General features: G+C 33.2%; 2 protein-coding genes across 2 annotated transcripts in view; both read right to left on the minus strand.

Moving 5' to 3' along the window:
• The window catches only part of LOC134706105 (uncharacterized), a 32,694-nt gene extending 25,511 nt beyond the window's left edge, over window positions 1–7,183 (minus strand). The window contains exons 1-4 of the mRNA XM_063564814.1: window positions 7,028–7,183; window positions 3,454–3,659; window positions 2,277–2,420; window positions 799–1,060 (exon numbers count right to left, since the gene is read on the minus strand). Of these exons, the coding sequence (XP_063420884.1) occupies window positions 799–1,060; window positions 2,277–2,420; window positions 3,454–3,659; window positions 7,028–7,130 (715 nt within the window). The 5' untranslated portion in view covers window positions 7,131–7,183. The remainder of the gene's footprint in view (window positions 1–798; window positions 1,061–2,276; window positions 2,421–3,453; window positions 3,660–7,027) is intronic.
• A 4,402-nt stretch (window positions 7,184–11,585) lies between these two features.
• LOC134706106 (E3 ubiquitin-protein ligase TRIM39-like) lies at window positions 11,586–13,292 on the minus strand. Its single transcript, XM_063564815.1, has one exon. The coding sequence runs from the start codon at window positions 13,290–13,292 to the stop codon at window positions 11,586–11,588; it is 1,707 nt and encodes a 568-aa protein (XP_063420885.1).
• Between the last annotated feature and the right edge of the window lie 6,822 nt (window positions 13,293–20,114).

A 20,114-nucleotide genomic window follows, 5' to 3' on the forward strand; every position in this document is an offset into this window, starting at 1 on the left:
TTTGGTAATTAATTAGTGTGAATTTTATCTGTAATATCCTTTCGTGCAGGAATGGAAAATATTCATTGTTCGTGGACCTGAGATTATATCGTGTTATATTGTATAAGCATTTATGAAGCCGGAGATGAAGATGTCAACAGCAATGTCGGATAAAACAAAATTATAAAAGGAAAATAGTTAAAGAGGTTCTATTGGAAAATATTGAAAACAAATTATTTATCAGTATCCTTATTAAGATTTTTTTTATTTCTAATCATATCATAAAAAAATGTAAAAGAGATAATTAAGACCAAATAATGTATTTTTTATTTGTCACCAGACGCTTAATCATGCGGAATTGCGTGTGAATTGACAGTTCTTTTCCTTTCTTTTCGTTGGCTGTTATAGTCTATCGTTTGATCTCTGTAAGTTTTTATGGATTTTCCCATTTCGAATTTACCTTGAAGTTCGAAGTTTTTGTTAATACTATTTGATTGAGTTCAGATCAAGAGTTCTCAAAGTATAGATGCTGTCTGGTTTTCGTCTGTTTAATCAGTTCGTGACCTACTGAGAGTTGGAAAATCAGTATTTAATTTAATATATAAAATGCAAGATAAGTTTGAATGCGGTAAGCTACAGAAATATGATATATATTGTATGATTTAAAAAAAAAATTCATCTCCTTCTGACATGGTTTCTCAGGTTAGCAACATTGAATTTTAACGATTCAAAGAATATTAAACCCCACATTTTTTTAACGCGAAATAGTACGCACTTGTAATACCTTAATATCTCTATTTTAGATAAATAAAATCATACCTGGCAAAAAACTCTTTTGTTGTGCTGGAGTTGTCATGCCAACGTATACGCTGCCTGAAGTTGATGGTGGAGAAGCTGTTGTTTTAAGGCTGGCAGTAGTAGATGGCGACACTGTTGTCATCAAGGGGCAACCAAGGATTTCAACTCGCATGGAAATCTGGCCATAGAAATCCGTGGGTGCAATATGAATGCATTTAGCTGCGACAGGAAATTTAAACATGTTGGTTACCATGGTATCTTGATCTGCATTACCGCTGAATTCCTGAAATTAAGTTGACATTCATCACGATAACGGTAAAATACTGTTACAAATTCATACATGTATTTGTTGTTTAAACTAACAAAAATTGTGACTGTTGCAAGATACTACATCATTATAATAGCCCTTAGGTTTTAGTGTTTTTAATACGTGGAATTATGGAAGAATGGATATGTTTCAGAATTTTTATTTAGTTCGGCAACTCAACAACAATTTAACTTTGTGCATACACATGTATTATTATTTAGGAAATATAGATAGGTATAAATCAAATTTGTTTAATATGTTAAAATAAATGTTTGCCGAGTATCAATTATTTACCTTATTGTAAAACATAATTAGAGACACCATTAATTCGCATAGGGAATTTCACATTTGAACTTATTGCTTGTTCGATGCACAGATACCAATATTCAGTAATATATTTTTTTAAGTAACCCAGCATAAATGAAGATGAAAAAAATAGATTGTGAACAGAAATTTTCCTAACCAACTATTAGGCAATAATATCGGACCGTTACATCGACAAGCCAGATGTGAGATATCATTTGCATATTTACATTTGATTGAACAATATTAAAAATGATGAACTTACAGTGCCATTACCACTATCTAAAACCTTTAAGTGCGTACAATCATGAACTTACAGTGCCATTACCACTATCTAAAACCTTTAAGTGCGTACAATCATTAACTTACAGTGCCATTACCACTATCTAAAACCTTTAAGTGTGTACAATCATTAACTTACAGTGCCATTACCACTATCTAAAACCTTTAAGTGCGTACAATCATTAACTTACAGTGCCATTACCACTATCTAAAACCTTTAAGTGTGTACAATCATGAACTTACAGTGCCATTACCACTATCTAAAACCTTTAAGTGTGTACAATCATTAACTTACAGTGCCATTACCACTATCTAAAACCTTTAAGTGCGTACAATCATTAACTTACAGTGCCATTACCACTATCTAAAACCTTTAAGTGTGTACAATCATGAACTTACAGTGCCATTACCACTATCTAAAACCTTTAAGTGCGTACAATCATTAACTTACAGTGCCATTACCACTATCTAAAACCTTTAAGTGTGTACAATGATGTACTTACAGTGCCATTACCACTATCTAAAACCTTTAAGTGTGTACAATGATGAACTTACAGTGCCATTACCACTATCTAAAACCTTTAAGTGTGTACAATCATGAACTTACAGTGCCATTACCACTATCTAAAACCTTTAAGTGTGTACAATCATTTCCATACAATATCCTATACTGTGTTACCCACTGTGGACAACATCCATCCCTACCCTGAGTTATCACTCCTGTAATGTTGTAATCTCTTTTAAGTTGAATCTGTAATAGACAATTATTTAATTCATATTTGAAAAAAAAAAATGTTAGAATTAATACACAACAAATAAACCTTCATAATATAGAAATATAAATGGAAACAAATACGACAGTACTGCATGTTCCTATTTTTTGTTGTTGCAATTATGCAAGTGGATGAGTAACATATGATTCCTTTTTCATAGCTTATAACTGTGCGGATTTTACCAATTGTCACAAAAACGAGTACCACTCGTGGATCAGAAAGACTTAGTATGTACCATTTCGAAGCATAATGCCATTAGATTACATAGATCTCAGTGTTTGGAAATATAAAAATGAAGAGATGAGGTATGGTTGCCAGTGAGAAAAATATCCACCAAAGGTAAAAGAAAAAGGTGATAAGCAGTTATATGCCGCCTTAGTACATTTCGTCACTTATTTTACGGTTGTGTTTTTTTTTTTATTGATGTATGTATTGCCAATTTCTTTCATCAAAGTCAGCATATATTACTTGCTTTTTTTCTGACACCGAGATGATCTAGCTCTCAAATTATCCGTGTTAAGTGGAGAAAAAGCACTACAATGTTAACATATATTATAAAGGATTTTGTTTGACCAGCGCGGCTATTGATTGGAAGATTCTCACAATCGAGGTTACCACGTTCTTGACAATGTATTCTACAACTCTCAACCTGTTGTACAAAAGCAATGAAATCTATATAAAAAAGAAGATGTGGTATGATTGCCTATGAGACAACTCTCCACAAGAGACCAAATGACACAGAAATTACCAACTACAAGTCACTGTACAGCCTTAAAAAAATGAGCTAAGCCCATACCGCATAGTCAGCTATAAAAGTCATAAAAGGCCTCGAAATGACAAATGTCAAACAATTCAAACAAGAAAATAACGGCCCATTTCATGTACAATCTATAGTATTTTTGTCGACTGAACTTGATGACCTACCAACGGTGTGTTTCTTTAAATGATTTTTAAATTTCTGATTATATTTCCCCCATGGTCACAAATAAAATCAATTGACCGATATTTAACCTGAATATACTGTAGTTTATCATTTTTTGCCGCTGTCCAAGCTCCGTGATAAACCTTGCCATCTGGTGCTGAGTACTCTGTAAAATTCAGTATTCCTCTACTTGCACTGTGATCTTGTGAAGAAACTCTTGAAGCATATTCACTCGAAGCTGACAAAACTACGTCACCAGTATATGTTGAAATTATCTTGGTATCACATGCTGCATCTGAAAGATGAAATACAAAGTGCAATTTGTTAGCCATATGCTAAAGAATAAATGTAGTGGCGGATCCAGGGAAGGGTTCCAGGGGTTGGACTCTTCCTTTGTTTTAGACGATCTATGCATGTGAATGAGGACATAGGGTAAACCACCACAACCCCTTTTCTGCTGGATTCAGAACCCCTTTTAAAAAATGCTGAATCGGCCCTGAAATTTTTTCATTGAATCTCATCGATCCTCCCAGCCTAGATAAAACAAGTAGCTTCTGTAGAATATTAAAAAGGAAATAAACAACAAAGTTACCAGCTTTTTGGCATACTTAACTGGTTTATAAGTTTCTATGTTTTCTTCTGTGTACATACACGTATTTTCAGGACATGCATGTATATTACTTTATTTAAGAATGTGTAGTGAACTATGATAACAATTCTTTCTTTTTTTAATGAAATAATGTAAAATGATGTGTAATTAGATTTATAATTTTGCATGGACGCGAACAGTGATCATTTCGTTTTAGTCTTATGCTCAATTACAAAAAAAAAAGAACATTTAAGATACAAACGAATAGTATACCAAGCACTGTGTTGTGTAAATCATTGATTAATATTTTTGTGTGTTCGATATTTTTTGTTGTTGTGGCTGTTGCATTAGCTACTGTAATTGTATCGTTACGTCGAAGGTACCAATTCTGGATTTAACTCGACGGAAAAGTTTATGTATTTAAGCATAAAAGTTAATGTAATATTTATCATAGAATAAAAAATCATTGTGTATCAAACGACAAAACCACTGAGAAAACGACAAAATAGACATTTTCCCATAATTTCGTTTTAAAATAGAAGGTTTTATTTGGCTATCTGTTTTGCGAATAATGTTAAAGTCATAAGAAACGAGTTACCGGTGAAAAATAATGTTCTTCCACTTCTTGGACCAATGCATACAAACATCATAAACTTAGTCTTCTGTGCTCGAAATTATCATTTTTTTCGTGTAAATTCTGTATAATCGTCATTTTTTTTCAATCGGTCAGTTATGTTGTGAAAATATGGCAGGTAATAAAAGTTCGTTTTTTGAAGCCAAAGTTTAACGATTGTCACCTGTTTGTCAACAATTGACGAAAAATAAAACAAAAAAGCATGGAAATTGAGCACGTGTTTAACATGTAAATTCGGATAATAGTTTATTTTAAGGACATTCATGCGTATTGTGATCACCGAATTTTTACGAGATGGGTCTCACTGAGGTCACTTTGAATACAGAAAATATGTCAAGTGAATTGCTTCCTGGAAGCCTGGACAGCAATTCCAATAAAGTAAACTTCTTTTAAATATGAATAAATTCACGAATTTTCTTCAAAAAAAGTATATGTACATAAGTTTTATAATGAAAACTATCCATTGAGTTATAAAAAACCTATGCATTATTTTTTTTGATTGGAGGTTTCTTATGACTTTAAAATTATTAATTCTGGTTAATCGTCTCCTTTGCTGTAAAGTATTGGGAGAGTATGCAGAAGTAGTGAGTATGTGTCTTATGCTGTGAATAAGACACGAATAGTTAGAGAAATATTTCCTCTTTAGCCAGATAGGTAATGTAATTTGGAGTTCTTAACTAAAGCATGTGTAACGGTCGGGATTATGCTTGGAATATTAGTCACATTTATCATACATATTAAATTAATCAATGAAAACATTTGAAATCAAACGGGTTTTAGAAAAAAACATTTTTGTTTAAATACTAGTGTAGTTACATATTATAAAAATATTGATAATTTGAGTGACAATACCGGTGACAATATAATCATAATGGTCATCGATAAATGCGTAGAAACTAAGGAATTGTAAATCGCATGTTTCTCCAAACAATCTAAACATTTCTACTGGAAGTGTTAAGATAAACATCTATATACTCGCCGTTGATAAGTAAAACAAATCAAACATCTTCAAACCAATTACTGTTTGACAAAGGTTCGTGTCAGCGGATGGGCTATCCATGTATGTTGATACCACAAATTAACTATTAAGTATAGGTGGAAAGTTTGGGTAACTAGATTTCCTTTCCCGAGAAAACAAATCACTCTGAATTTAAGTATAATTGACTTGTTTTGATTATCGTGAAGTACCTTATTCTGCACACTCGGTGCAATAGTTTGATAAAAATTATATCTTTTGCTCTAGTTATTTGTTATGACATCCTTGACATAAATATAGTTGGAAGACCTAGATATGAGTTTGCTATGGTCATAGGTTTAAACAGGTACATTTTCCGTTGCTAACATTTGATACAACAGGTAAATATTGACTTTTCAAAAAATGAAATTAAAAAAAAATCCATGTTAAAAGTTATAATTTTAACTTTGAGTCGAAATTTGAAGATAAAGTGGACCACGGCGAGAGTTTTGACTGATACAGGAAAATGTATGTTTGTTTGGTAGAGGCAGACATTTTGCCTTCATGCTACAGGATATCTACAGGGACCCATAACAGAGTTGAAGCACGGTTCTTCAACGTTAGGAGAACTTGATACTCTTCTCATGTTCTAGACGTACCTATTCCGATTGAACGTGGCTGCGTCTATACTTATACCATACAGAGCAATATAAACGCCTAAATTCATAAAATGCTTAGTGTCGGATGGGGTTAATATAATTGATCATATTTCTAAACCCTAGTGTACCTTTCCAGTCTTCCATAGAAGTCGAACAGTGCTATAATTATTAACAAATTATTTCAAACAATAATTCGTTTTTTCGATGGTTCAATTGGGTTGTGGTAGCGTTGTGCGTGCACAGATTTGTGTTTTTTGTGTTTTTTTTTTGTTTTTTTTACATTTGCACATCAATTATAAAAAATAAGAAGATGTGATATGAATGTCTATAAGACAACTCTCCACAAGAGACAAAAAGACATAGAAATAACAACTATATGTCACTATTTTAAAACATGATTAATGAACATAATTTTGTAAAATTTCATGCAGTTAAGAAAATTGGGTTGGTTTTTTTTTGTCTAGGAAAAGAGGGACCAAACAAAAATAGAAAAAACAACGTAACTGTTGACTGTTTATCAAAATGAAAAAATCAAATATACATGTTGTATAATTATATTCAAAATATCTACGATAGAAAAAGTTCCAAAAACATATTGAAATAATTTTCTTCTTTCGCATCCCAACTCTTGTTTGAAAACGCAAAACCGTCCTTTTTTCGTGGTTTATGGCAATTTCCATTATTCAAAGAAATGTAATTCGACATCTGCGTTTATTATTTTTTAAACATAAGTAATATGTTTTAAAATTGCATTTGAAATGCGGCCTATAACAATGTTAAAAAGTTTCAGATTGCTTTTAAATAGAAAATAAATTCCCATACTCACTTGTACATACAATCGAATAGCACACAAACTCAATAAAGACGAAAAATAATTTAATCCTATTGAAAAAATACATATTTGTTTTTTCTTTCAAGTTATTATGCATTAACCGAATGCTACATGGTGACAAAAATGGCACTAATCTTTTTTTCAGTTGAATGTAATACTTCCTCCAATATCAGAAATTATCTTTAGGATTTCAAATATCCGGTTAACTCCTTGACGGACCCTTAGATGGCTTTTATCTTAGGCCTTGTCATCATTGTTTGTTTTAAAAGCTAATAAGTTTACTTGATTAATGGATTTTTGAACTTCGAAATGAAAAATGTACTCGTATCACTTGTGTAAATCGAAACATGGAAGTTTACATTTTAAGGTTAATTTGTTGTTTTCTGTACGTACATGCATATGCACATGTAACGTCATGAAATCAATGTATGCATACTTATTTTACACTAGTCATTTATGAGACCCTTATAGCTTCTGTTCGGTGTGAGTCAAGGCTCCGTGTTGAATATCGTACTTTGATCTATGATGGTTTACATTTCCAAATTGTGACTTGGAATGAGAGTTGTCTCATTGGCACCCATACCACAACTCAGTAAACCTATAACACATATACACAGTAATACATATGCAAATGAAATAGTAGATCCATATTAAAAATTCGACCCAAGAGGTACATATAAACAGAAACAAACTTTGTATAGTTCTACGTAAAGGATCAAAATAGGAAAGTTAATGAAATTTTAAAAAAAATAGTAATATTGAGACTTATAGCTTTAAAACAAAATTACACTAAATCATTAGATATTACAAATTTCCAGTTTATATTGAGTCAGTGACCCTCTTATTGATTCCTTGGGTGATGGAATTAAACAAAATCGATCACAGTTCACCCGTCTTTATTTTAAACATTCATATTTGAGTTACATATTTTTAGACTTGAAGCTATACAAAAACTTCTAGGTTGTCTCGTGATAGCTCGTTCGCAGGTGTGTACCGGGGTCGTGGTTCCGAAACCAAGCTGGACCAACCCAAGGCCATGCATTATAGTACTTGCTGCCTTTCTGATTAGCAAGGAACATGAAGGAATACGACCAAAGACACAATGCCATGCAGTATAGTACTTTCTGCCTTTCTGATTAGCAAGGAACATGAAGGAATACGACCAAAGACCGGGATCGCAGGGTATATATGTTGACGTGTTTTCCTCGTGAACGATGTTAATCTACTTAATATCGCTCTAGTGCAAAACAAGATTCTCATATCGCATCAATATACTAGTCCTTAATTTGCAGGCGATATTTGCCAATATTTACAGCAATCGGTCACTCAAAATTTACACAATAAATTATAATTAAGATTAATATCATTTTTTGAAGATGACGCTCGTTCGAAATAAATTCAATGGTAATTGACTCAACCTCTTCAGAGAGAATGTAAAAATAAGAAGATGTGGTATGATTGATCAGGACAATGCGACAACTTTGAACTTTGAATACCACAAACCACTAAATGACGTAAAATAAAAAAAACTATAGATCACAATACGGCTTTCAAAAATGATCACCTATGTTTAATATGTCAACCAAATATTAAAATAAGAAATTAATGATGAGTGCCTTTGAGATAACTGTCCATAGAAGACTTAATTACTATCCATTAGGCACTGTGCTTAAACGGCCGTGGGTAACTTAAGTTACCCACAGCCCAAGATGGCGGACTCTAAAATCGTTGAGATTATAATTGATACGAAATCTACTTTTTGCAACGTTTTTCATGATCAATGTAAATATTGATAGGAGTTTTGAATAAAGAAAACACTTACCATCACTACAAATTTGTTAATTTTGACTTCACTTTAGCGCAAGGCCAACTTTTAAAAAATGCATAAGATGTCCGTAACATATAAGTCAAAAATAATCAGACTGTCCGTATCTTTATTTTCGGATGTGGGTAACTTTTTTTCAAAATTGTAAGATTAACAATTTCAACACTTAAAGGACAATAAACACTTTCAAACTCCTTAACTATTACATAGATTTATACAATAACGATATGCTTCAAACTAAACAAGAGAAAAAAGCAAGCCAGAGTGTCACGAATTTCCGTTTAATTTTTAAGAATTATTTCCGGGATAAAACGGGATCTTACGTTATGGCAAAAATTATCTAACATTCTTGTGATGATGCCTTGGAAAACAATGATATCCTTTCCTTTAAATAATTTCTGAATTGTTAGCCAAACTGAAATGTATGGTCTCTTCACTTTATCTAGTGTGGTGTGTTGTTGATTGTGAGAAAAAAAAATGCAAATATCTAGGAGTAGATGAAAGGCTATAGTGTTGAACAGGTGTCAGTTTATCATACATGTAACGACAAAAGTAGATTTAAAATCTTCTAAAAGTTTCATTGACCTCAGGGATTCAATAAGATCGGGTATCAAATCACATATCTTCGTTAGAGGTTTGGACTGATTCATCTATGTATTTCTGCAGTAAGGATCGACCTCCGATCTTGTTCTCCTAAGGTGATGTTCATATGTTCACAATTAATGTAATTTCTAGAGTTGGAAATGGTGAGATTTATAACCTGCATGTCATGACTTGTCATCTAAAACTTAAGCAGTTAACAATCTATAAAGCCAGTAGAATGCCGGTAAGATACGTTAATTTTGCCGTACAATTTTCTACATAAGAAAATGCCTGTACCATGTCAGGAAAATGACAGTTGTTATCCATTCGGTTGAGCTTTGGATTTTTCCATTTAATAAGAGACTTTCCTTTTTGAATTTTCTTCAGAGTTCAGTATTTTTGCAAGGCAGGAATATGACTGTTGTTTTCCATTCGTTTGGTGTGTTAAATTGAGCTTTTGGCTTTGCCATTCCATAAAGGACTTCCCGTTTGAATTTTCCTATGACTTCGGTATTTCTGTTATTTATCATTTCTTTTTTTTATAATTACATCTACGAATAAAAATTCGTTGAAAGCTACTGACATCATGCTAAAGTTACGGACATCCCTATTTACATAAGGCAAAAAGTTACGGACAAGTTGTTTTGAAGTTACGGACATCATAAGTGTTTCGGAAAATCGTGCTGTAATCGTTTATTTTGTAGTAACAACTCACGTTTTACCGGCATTGCAGAGTTTCCCTAAAAGATTTATATAACTTTTTAATTACTGAACATTTCTTTTGTATTCATGGTATTGTCATTATATAGGAGCAAACTTCCTAACCGATGACAGGCGGCTCCATCTTGGGCTGTGGGTAACTTAAGTTACCCACGGCCGTTTAAGCACAGTGTTAGGGACCAAGTAAATATAAGCAACCAACTGTCACCTTATGGTCGTAAACAATGAGCAAAACGCTTACGGAATACAGATAAACCGCACCCAATATTTGATAACCGACCGGAGGAATGCTATCTCATGATCATTATTTGTATTGCTTTGCATCAATCTGATGAGTTGAGACTATTTCAACTGATTCTACAGTGTGTTCGTATATTGTGCTGTTACACCACTGTCGCGGTTAAGGAAAAAATGAGCTCATACAATCATACTTGATCCAGACACATTCTGTTTGTCCCTGCACCAATTTGTAATCTAAGTTTTTTGTCTATAATAGCTTTTTATTCGTTATATTTTGGCTTATGAATGAATACAGTCAGTTCGTTGGTTTTCCCGTTGGAATTGTTTTACATTTGATCAATCTGGACAATATATTTTACGTTTATATAAAAAAGAAGATGTGGTATGATTGCCAATGAGACAACTATCCACAAAAACACCAAAATGACACAAACATTAACAATTACAGGTCACCGTACGGCCTTCAACAATGAGCAAAGCCCATACCGCATATAGTCAGCTATAAAAGGCCCTAATAAGACAATGTAAAACAATTCAAGCGAGAAAACTAACGGCCTTATTTATGTAATAAAATGAACGAAAAACAAATATGTAACGCATAAACAAACGACAACCACTGAATTACAGGCCCTTGACTTGGGACAGGCACATACATAAATAATGTGGCGGGGTTATAGAAGGCAGTATGTTGAACTTTATTTATTTGGTCGCTGGTTTATAGTTGTCTCAGGCTTTGGCAATTAAACCATATCTTCTTATCTTTATTTCGTAAATTAGGTGGAGAAAAAAATGTTATTATCATATATATGACAATAAATTCATAAATAAAAGTAACTATTTACAGTTTTCATTTCTTTTTTTTTGTTGACCACTACGGTTTAATGTTTGTTTGACTAATGGAGACATATGAACTTCTCACGTCCGTGCGTCCGTTGATCTTTGATAGCAGAGAGGTTTTAGTATATTTTCTTGTCTTAGATACATGTATGTATGAAATATTTTCTGCTGGACACTAGGCAAATAATGAAAATGTAAAAAGTGTGAACAGATTTTTTACATATAAGTTTTTTATGCATTTCAATTTACAATGTAAATAAATAAAACAAATAGTTTATATTAAAAAATATTTAACAATATCAATGAATAATGATAATATCATGAGATCATGCTGAAATTATGCCATTTTCATAAGTGAATCAAATGAATGTTTTCTGATTCGTCCTCTGTAACAGCTAAAACACCGGCATACCAACTAATGGCATATGGCCTTTCTAAGCCATCAGTTTGTTTAATAATAGTCCGCATCTTTTCTCCGTTTTCTTGGTAGAGAGCTACAACTTCGTTTTCCTCCGGTAAAGTCACGTAAAGACTATAACGATCACAGGAAACACTACAAGGCATGCTGGATAGAGAATGACACCATAAAAGTTCTAAGTGTTGTGTGAAACACAAAATGTTTTTTGTATCGCTATAATCACACAGAACAATGTCGCCACTTGTTGTCGTGGTCATAAACATGGGGCACACGAATAAAGGGGTATTACCGTTGGGGCTAGGGTGCCCAAGAACTGTTCTGTGTACTTTTCCATCTTTACCAAGTATTTCAATGCCTGGAGGAGATTCGCCGTCGTAATAAGAAACTGCATAACCCCCATCATTCAGCCATGCTATACCAATGTACGACCTCTTTGTACGTATGTGACCTTTAACGTACATTTTTCGACCAACTGTTACCAGGGTAATCTTCTTCTTTCCAAATCGAGTAACAGCAATGTCATCATCTGACAAAACAGTTACCCTACAGGCATTCGAAAGACGTAAACTATCGACAAAAGTGCAGTCACTTAGATACCGTTTCAATAGCCCATTTTCGCCATCAACGACAATTAAATATTTTCCTGTAATTGCAACATCATAATAATTGAAAGGTAGCTCAGATTTAGCCTTGAAATTTGAAAGTTCGATCGTGTGTATATGTCCACAGTTAATGGGATTGTCAAAAACACTCAACAAACTTTCATTCGGGACAAATTTGGAACTATTTCTGCGGAAAAAAGTTTTAGGAATCTCGTCGATTTGTTTCTGTAGACCGGGGAGACTTTTGTTGATGTCTACATACTGTTCGAGAACGACCACAGTGTTTTCTTCATCCATAGCATTGTTAAAAGATTGATACTTTCTTTGTACCACGCGCGAGAGGTCTTCCAACTTGTCGTCTGCTTCTGGCTCGTCGTTACTTAGTAGTTCCTTCTTAAGTGACAAAATATCAGCTTGGCAACGAGAATAAAATCTGTCAAGTTTTGACTCGAAACTTTTAATTTCTTCTAGTGTCTCGTTGTTCGGTGAAGACTCTGATCTTTGGCGAGATTCAGCTTTCAATTTATTAGTTTTCACAATCATGCCCTCAATAGATTTTGTTAAGTCACTTATTTTAGGTAAGACACGTTTAAAAGCTTTTTTAAGATTCACACAGTCGCAAGTCGATTTTCTGTGTTTTTCCACTGCATTTTCCGCAGACACAATTTCATTGCATCCAAAACAGAAAAATTCAAGTTGTTCTTCCGTCTCCTTGTGTATGATAGTTGTGCTTTTGCGTACATTCTCGCTTAGAGCGTGTATCAGTTCAGAAAGCAGTGTGTCACTTTCAAATGAAGATGCACATTCCCATGAATCATGCGTGTTTTCTGGAATTTGAATTTCAAGTCTATCCATTGGGCACATGAAAGTACCATTTATTTGAGTATCTTTAATGTGTTCGGCAAGACATTGCAGACAAAACGAATGTTCACATGGCAAGGATTTTGGCTCCCGAAAACGATTTAAACAAATTGAGCACGTAAGATAGTCTTCTGTGATATTTTTGGCAAGTCGGCTAGGATGTGCAACTGCCATTTTAATTATTATATCCTTCTTTTTGTATAATTTTTTTTTATCACTGTCGTCAGTATATTCAAACTGATTTATATAAATTATACCGATCTTCTGTGCTGTAGTTTTTAACAATGTTCTTAAAACATGCACTATATGCTTTTATACGAAAATAAATTAATCTTGTTTTTCCGATTTTTAAATCTTAATCCAATTCGTATTTAGTTGATCAAGTGATTAATTTTAGTTCTTCTACAGTCCTTATATATACTGAAATGTTAGCCTTGAGTCGTTTACCCTTGGACGGGCATTATACCGACTGGGTACGAAGAGGTGGCATCATACGGTCTTATCGAAACCTAAGAAAAATCATAACTAGTTTCTATCAGAAAACAGCATATCACTAATCGTGACACTAATTTGATTATATTTGGTTATTTTTCTCAATGACTATTCAATAATTTCTAATAGAAACCCCTTTATTCGCCTCTAATGGCCACATGTTAAGCTTCTTTAGGTTGTTACCCAAAACAAATTTAAATACATAACGTCATATGTTATAATAACATTATTGACCATTTCAAACAATAAAAGGTCACTCCTTTGTCCGCTTGCTAGAGCACAAAGGACAAAATCAACAAATTGAGTGAGGATACTATAGGCCTTCGATCAAACACTCACTTTTGTATATAAAAACCTATATATATAGATATATATATATATATGCTCCTCTGGCAAAAGACATTACGATCAAAGTCATAACATTTAAAGTTGTCTTCATGGTCGTTGACATCGATTTAACTTGGTTTTTAGTCATCTCTTAATAGAACATTGACTCGACGTCTCTTATACTACGGCTTCTTCAGACTGTGAAAGAGATTTAATACTATCTTCAGTTGTAACATCTGAGCCAAAATTTTATCAACAATCTGTGGTTTAAAGAAGAAAAACTTCAATATAACACAACAACCCAACGAGGTAATATCAATAAATACACCAACAGGTCCACGCAGTCTCCTACACTAGTTTGGGATTATTTTTTTTAGATTTTATATAAAAGTTTTAAATTTGAAGGGAAAAAAAAACGATTTTATAATTACAGAAATAATGTTTAAAATTTAATTGACTGTTGTTTACTCAACGTCCAGCGGCAATTATTTCATGTTTATTTAGGGCGAGAAATTATTTGAAAAAAAATATAAAAAAATACAGATACACAGGTACAAAATATTAACAAAATTTTCCTCTAAATACTAGCTTTTGATCATTAACAAGCTTCTGCATGTCCAAGTTTGGTAAAAATAAAAAATAGTATAAGACAGTTATTAAATTTGAAAAACTTTAACCACAGAGTGAAGAAATGTTTCCCCGCAGAAAAAAAAAATAAGTCCATTTAGGTACCGGTCAATATTTATTGGGGGTTGGGACCGGTGCAAAACATAGTAGGACACACTTAATTTTTAGTAGGACTTCTACGTTTTTTAGTTTTCAGCACTGATAGGACAGCAATATTTTACGTATAGTATATGCATGTAGTTTTTTTTTTTTTTTTATTAAAACAAAATATGATCTTTGTTTATCTGATAAAAATGAAGTTAAAGTTTGTTTGATTTATTCATAAATTAAATAGGACATATACTTATTTAATAGATATTTCATATAGGACATAAACTTTTTTTGGTTTATTCAGAGGGTGGGACATTGATTTGTTACAAGGGAGAAATATGAATTGCACCGGTCCCAACCCCCCAATTAATATTGACAGGTCCCTTATAAATAAAATACGGGATTTTTTTTTTTACAAAATTTACTTCTGGATACTATCTTATGATCATAAAAAGCTTCTGCCCAAATTTGTTAGGAATCCAGTATAGTTAAGAAAGGTATTAAAATTTCAAAACATTTAACATGTTTAACCAGAGTGAATAGTTGTGGACGCCGCCGCCGACGACGCCGACGGAATGTAGGATAGCTTAGTCTCGCTTTTTTCGAATAAAGTTGAAGGCTCGACAATAAATGCAGCAGGTAGGTTCTGCAATTAAGATATATAAATTTCGACTGCGAAATGAAACAATGATAGGGGAAGACATTTTGCCCATAAAAAAAAGAAAGAGAAGTCCATGCCCTAAGCATGTGGGAACGAAACCTAAAGGACAAAGATAATCTTATTTGAATACCGTAGTCTACGAGTTTTAACGATATATTGTTATTGATTTGTTATCTTGGATCAACTCGGTTTTAAATTTTAAAAAAACAAGGTCGTCGTAGTGCACTTAACAGTAAGACTCGACATACTATTGTAGTGTGCGATATCAAAATGACTGTTACCTAAATAACAGACACTTAAAGTGAAACTAAATATCATTTTAAATTTATGTCACAGTCTATCTATGTTATATATAATAGAGACGTTACTATAATATATCGATTGGCAACACGAACAGATGTGTTCAATTATTGTGTCATCAGCTATCTTTATCATTTGGGCTTTGACCACCTAGTTCATAACATATTTGATGGGTGTCCATAGGTGGTCTGTTGAAAACTAAATGCCTGCCACTATCCAACATGTCAGCCCGCAAAAATTACCCACCAATTCTTCATCCTAGTCATCATACACTTGCAGAGAGAAAGAATATTACATTTGTTCTCGTCCAGGATATTCTTATTATACCCCCGCTTTAAAAACCCAGAGGCTCAAAAGAGCCTGTGTCGCTCACCTTGGTATATGTGAATTAATAATAATAATTCTTTTTAATAATTCTTTATTCCGTAAGCAAATATACAGCTCATAGGATTAAATACATACACAAATTATACAGTTTACATAAACATATACATATACAGCATTACTATATAGCGGAGTTTGGCATATAATTTACATTAAACAAAGGAAGCAGACAGTTCATGACAAAATTGTGTTTAGGTGATTGTGATGTGTTTGTACATCTTACTTTACTGAACATTCTTGCTGCTTACAATTATCTCTATCTATAATGAACTTGTCCGTGTAGTTTCAGTGGAAAATGTTTGTAAAAATTTACAAATTTTATGAAAATTGATAAAAAATGATTATAAGGGACAATAACTTCTAAGGGGGTCAATTGACCATTTTGGTCATTTTGACTTATGTTTTAGTATAAAATTGCTGTACATTATTGCTGTTTACAGTTTATCTCTATCTATAATATTATTCAAGATAATAACCAAAACAGCAAAATTTCCTTAAAATTACCAATTTAGGGGCAGCAACCTAACAACAAGTTGTCCGATGCATCTAAATATTTCAGGGCAGAAAGATCTTGACCAGATAAACAAATTTACCCCTTGTCAGATTTGCTCTAAATGCTTTGGTTTTTGAGTAATAAGCCAAAAACTGCATTTTACCCCTATGTTCTATTTTTAGCCGTAGCGGCCATCTTGGTTGGTTTGCCCGGTCACAAAACTCAATTTTTAAACTAGATAGCCTAATAATGATTCTGGCTATGTTTGTTAAATTTGGCCTAGTAGTTTCAGAGGAGAAGATTTTTGTAAAAGTTAACTAAGATTTACAAAAAATGGTTAAAAATTGACTATAAAGGGCAATAACTCCTAAAGGGGTCAACTGACAATTTTGGTCCGGTTGACTCAATTGTAAATCTTATTTTGCTGAACATTTTTGCTGTTTACAGTTTATCTCTATCCATAATAATATTCAAGATAATATCTAAAAATAGCAAAATTTCCTTAAAATTACCAATTAAGGGGCAGCAACCCAACAACGGGTTGTCCCATTCATCTTAAAATTTCAGGGCAGATAGATCTTGACCAGATAAACAATTTAACACCTTATCAGATTTGCTGTAAATGCTTTGGTTTTTGAGTAATAACCAAAAACTACATTTAACCTCCATGTTCTATTTTTAGATGTTGCGGCCATCTTGATTGGTTGGCCGGGTCAAATAACACAATTTTTAAACTAGATACATCAATGATGATTGTGGCCAAGTTTGAATTAATTTGGCTAGGTAGTTTCAGAGGAGAAGATTTTTGTAAAAGATCATGGAGATTTACGAAAAATGGATAAAAATTGACTTTAAAGGGCAATAACTCCTAAAGGGGTCAACTGACCATTTTGGTCCTTTGACTTATTTGTAAATCTTACTTTGCTGAGCATTATTGCTGTTTACAGTTTATCTCCATCTATAATAATATTCAAGATAATAACCAAAAACAGTAAAATTTCCTGAAAATTACCAATTTGGGGGCAGCAACCCAAGAATGGGTTGTCTGATTCATCTAAAAATTTCAGGGCAGATAGATCTTGACCTGATAAACTTTTTTACCCCTCTTCAGATTTGCTCTAAATTCTTTGGTTTTTGAGTTATAAGCCAAAAACTGCATTTTACCCCTATGTTCTATTTTTAGCCATGGCCGCCATCTTGGTTGGTTGGCCGGGTCAAAAAACACAATTTTTAAACTAGATACATCAATGATGATTGTGGCTAAGTTTGGTTTACCTTGGACGAGTAGTTTCAGAGGAGAAGATTTTTGTAAAAGGTTAACAACGGACGACAGACGACGGACGCCAAGTGATGAGAAAAGCTCACTTGGCCCTTCGGGCCCGGTGAGCTAAAAAGGGGGGGTATACTGTTTTACCTCTTTCTGTCCTGTCAGTCCGTCCGTCCCATGAGTATTTTTTGTCACATTTTTCTCAGGAACTACAATACAAGGATTTCTGAAATCTGGTTTCAGGATTTATATAAGTCAGCTATACCGTGTGATGCGTTTACAGATTCATCACTGGACAACTTTCTGTTTACCAAACACTTGCATATTTTTACAATATTAATTTTTCCACTTGCGGCAGGGGTATCATCAGTGAACAGTAGCTCGCAGTTTCACTTGTTTTTTTCTTAAATAGCAATCAATCGATTTAATCATTATGTTCATCGAGTACTTAGGTAAATAGTCATAATCGTCTGAAAATGGACACTGTTGAAGGACGTATGATTGCCTATAATTGTTTACTTCAACTTAATTTGAACTTTGGTGGATAATTGTCTCAATTTGTCCATATTTTATACTGCAAGATAGTTTTAAGTGAAAAGGATCGCTTTTTGTCAAATATCAGAGGTTAGAATGTATTTGAAATGAAATTCATGGATTAATTAGCTATAGATCATTGCTTAGTATCTTTTCCTGGTTTTCCTATAGTTTGCATATCAAAATTTAATTGTTGTTAGTTCATGCATGTGATCTGACCCATGCTACTATGTTGTTTAATTGGCCCCATTACTTTTCTTTGATCAATATATTAAAAGGTTTAATACAAAATTTTCATTTCAGCTAAGTTGGAATATTTTAATTCAAACTTTCCACCGTTGCTCTGATTCAACTGATAAAAAACAAGAATATTTCCCTAGTACACAGAAGCCTCATCGGCACTACCATTTTCCATGTTCAGTGGACAGTATGGGTAAAATTTCTAATTTGGCATTAAATTAGAAAGATCATAGCATAGGGAACATGTGTACCAAGTCTCAAGTTGATTGGACTTCAGCTTCATCAAACCCTACCTCGACCAAAAACTTTAACCTGAATAGCAATCAATCGATTTAATCATTATGTTCATCGAGTACTTAGGTAAATAGTCATAATCGTCTGAAAATGGACACTGTTGAAGGACGTATGATTGCCTATAATTGTTTACTTCAACTTAATTTGAACTTTGGTGGATAATTGTCTCAATTTGTCCATATTTTATACTGCAAGAAATGGGGTAAAATTTCTAATTTGGCATTAAATTAGAAAGATCATAGCATAGGGAACATGTGTACCAAGTCTCAAGTTGATTGGACTTCAGCTTCATCAAACCCTACCTCGACCAAAAACTTTAACCTGAAGCAGGACAGACGGACAGACGAACGGACGCATAGACCAGAAAACATTATGCCCATAAATGGGGTTAAAAATACAAAACCATATATAGCTTGTGTTATGATATTTTGACAGTTAAGTTGACAGTAATATTTGTGTAATACTTCTTGTAAACTTTTGTTTAATAAATATTGTTAAATAGGTTCTGTTTCAATAATCCATGAACATAGTAACTAGAGGCTCTAGAAGACATGTGTCTATCACCTGGAAATATGGTCATCTTCAACAATGGCTTCTCTCCAAAATTGATTGTTTGCGTTTTTAATGCCACTTTTGGGATGTTTCAACGGCCAGTTTTAATTGGTGGAGGAAGTCGATGTCCTATGAAAACTAGACTACCAACCTTCGATAGGAAAACTGACAATCCTAGTCAATAAGGACAATTAAGATAAAAGTCAAGTACCCCTTCGATAGGAAAACTGACAATCCTAGACAATTAATATTAAAGTCAAGTGCCTCTTCGATAAAAAAACTGACAATCCTAGTCCAATAAGATTACAATCAAGTGCCCCTTATATAGGAAAACTGACAATCCTAGTCAATTAAGATTAAAGTCAAGTGCCCCTTCGATAGGAAAACTGACAATCCTAGTCAATTAAGATTAAAGTCAAGTGGGTTTGAACTCACAACCTCAGTGTTGACTAGCTTGTGTACTACTTAGAACACTTGACCCCAGAGGCCCAACATTGAACACGAAAATATTATTCATGACTAAAATGTCATTATTGGTGATTGTGTCTTGCTGATATTTTTTTTTATTCTGTTTAAAAAGTTTCTCTCGATTGTCTATAATTTTGGCATTCAATGAAAAAAGGGAAAACTCTTTGTTTGATGGCAATTAATCCTGTAAGGAATAACTGACTGAAAAAACCTATTTTTAGATCTTGTAGGATATTGTCACAACTTTTCTTTCTCTTGACATATTCC

This window comes from Mytilus trossulus, chromosome 2 (assembly GCF_036588685.1).
Source record: "Mytilus trossulus isolate FHL-02 chromosome 2, PNRI_Mtr1.1.1.hap1, whole genome shotgun sequence".
Lineage (NCBI taxonomy): Eukaryota > Metazoa > Mollusca > Bivalvia > Mytilida > Mytilidae > Mytilus > Mytilus trossulus.

Excerpts from the sequence above, each read along its gene's own strand:
- LOC134706106 (XM_063564815.1), bottom strand. The coding sequence starts at position 13,292 with ATGGCAGTTGCACATCCTAGCCGACTTGCCAAAAATATCACAGAAGAC.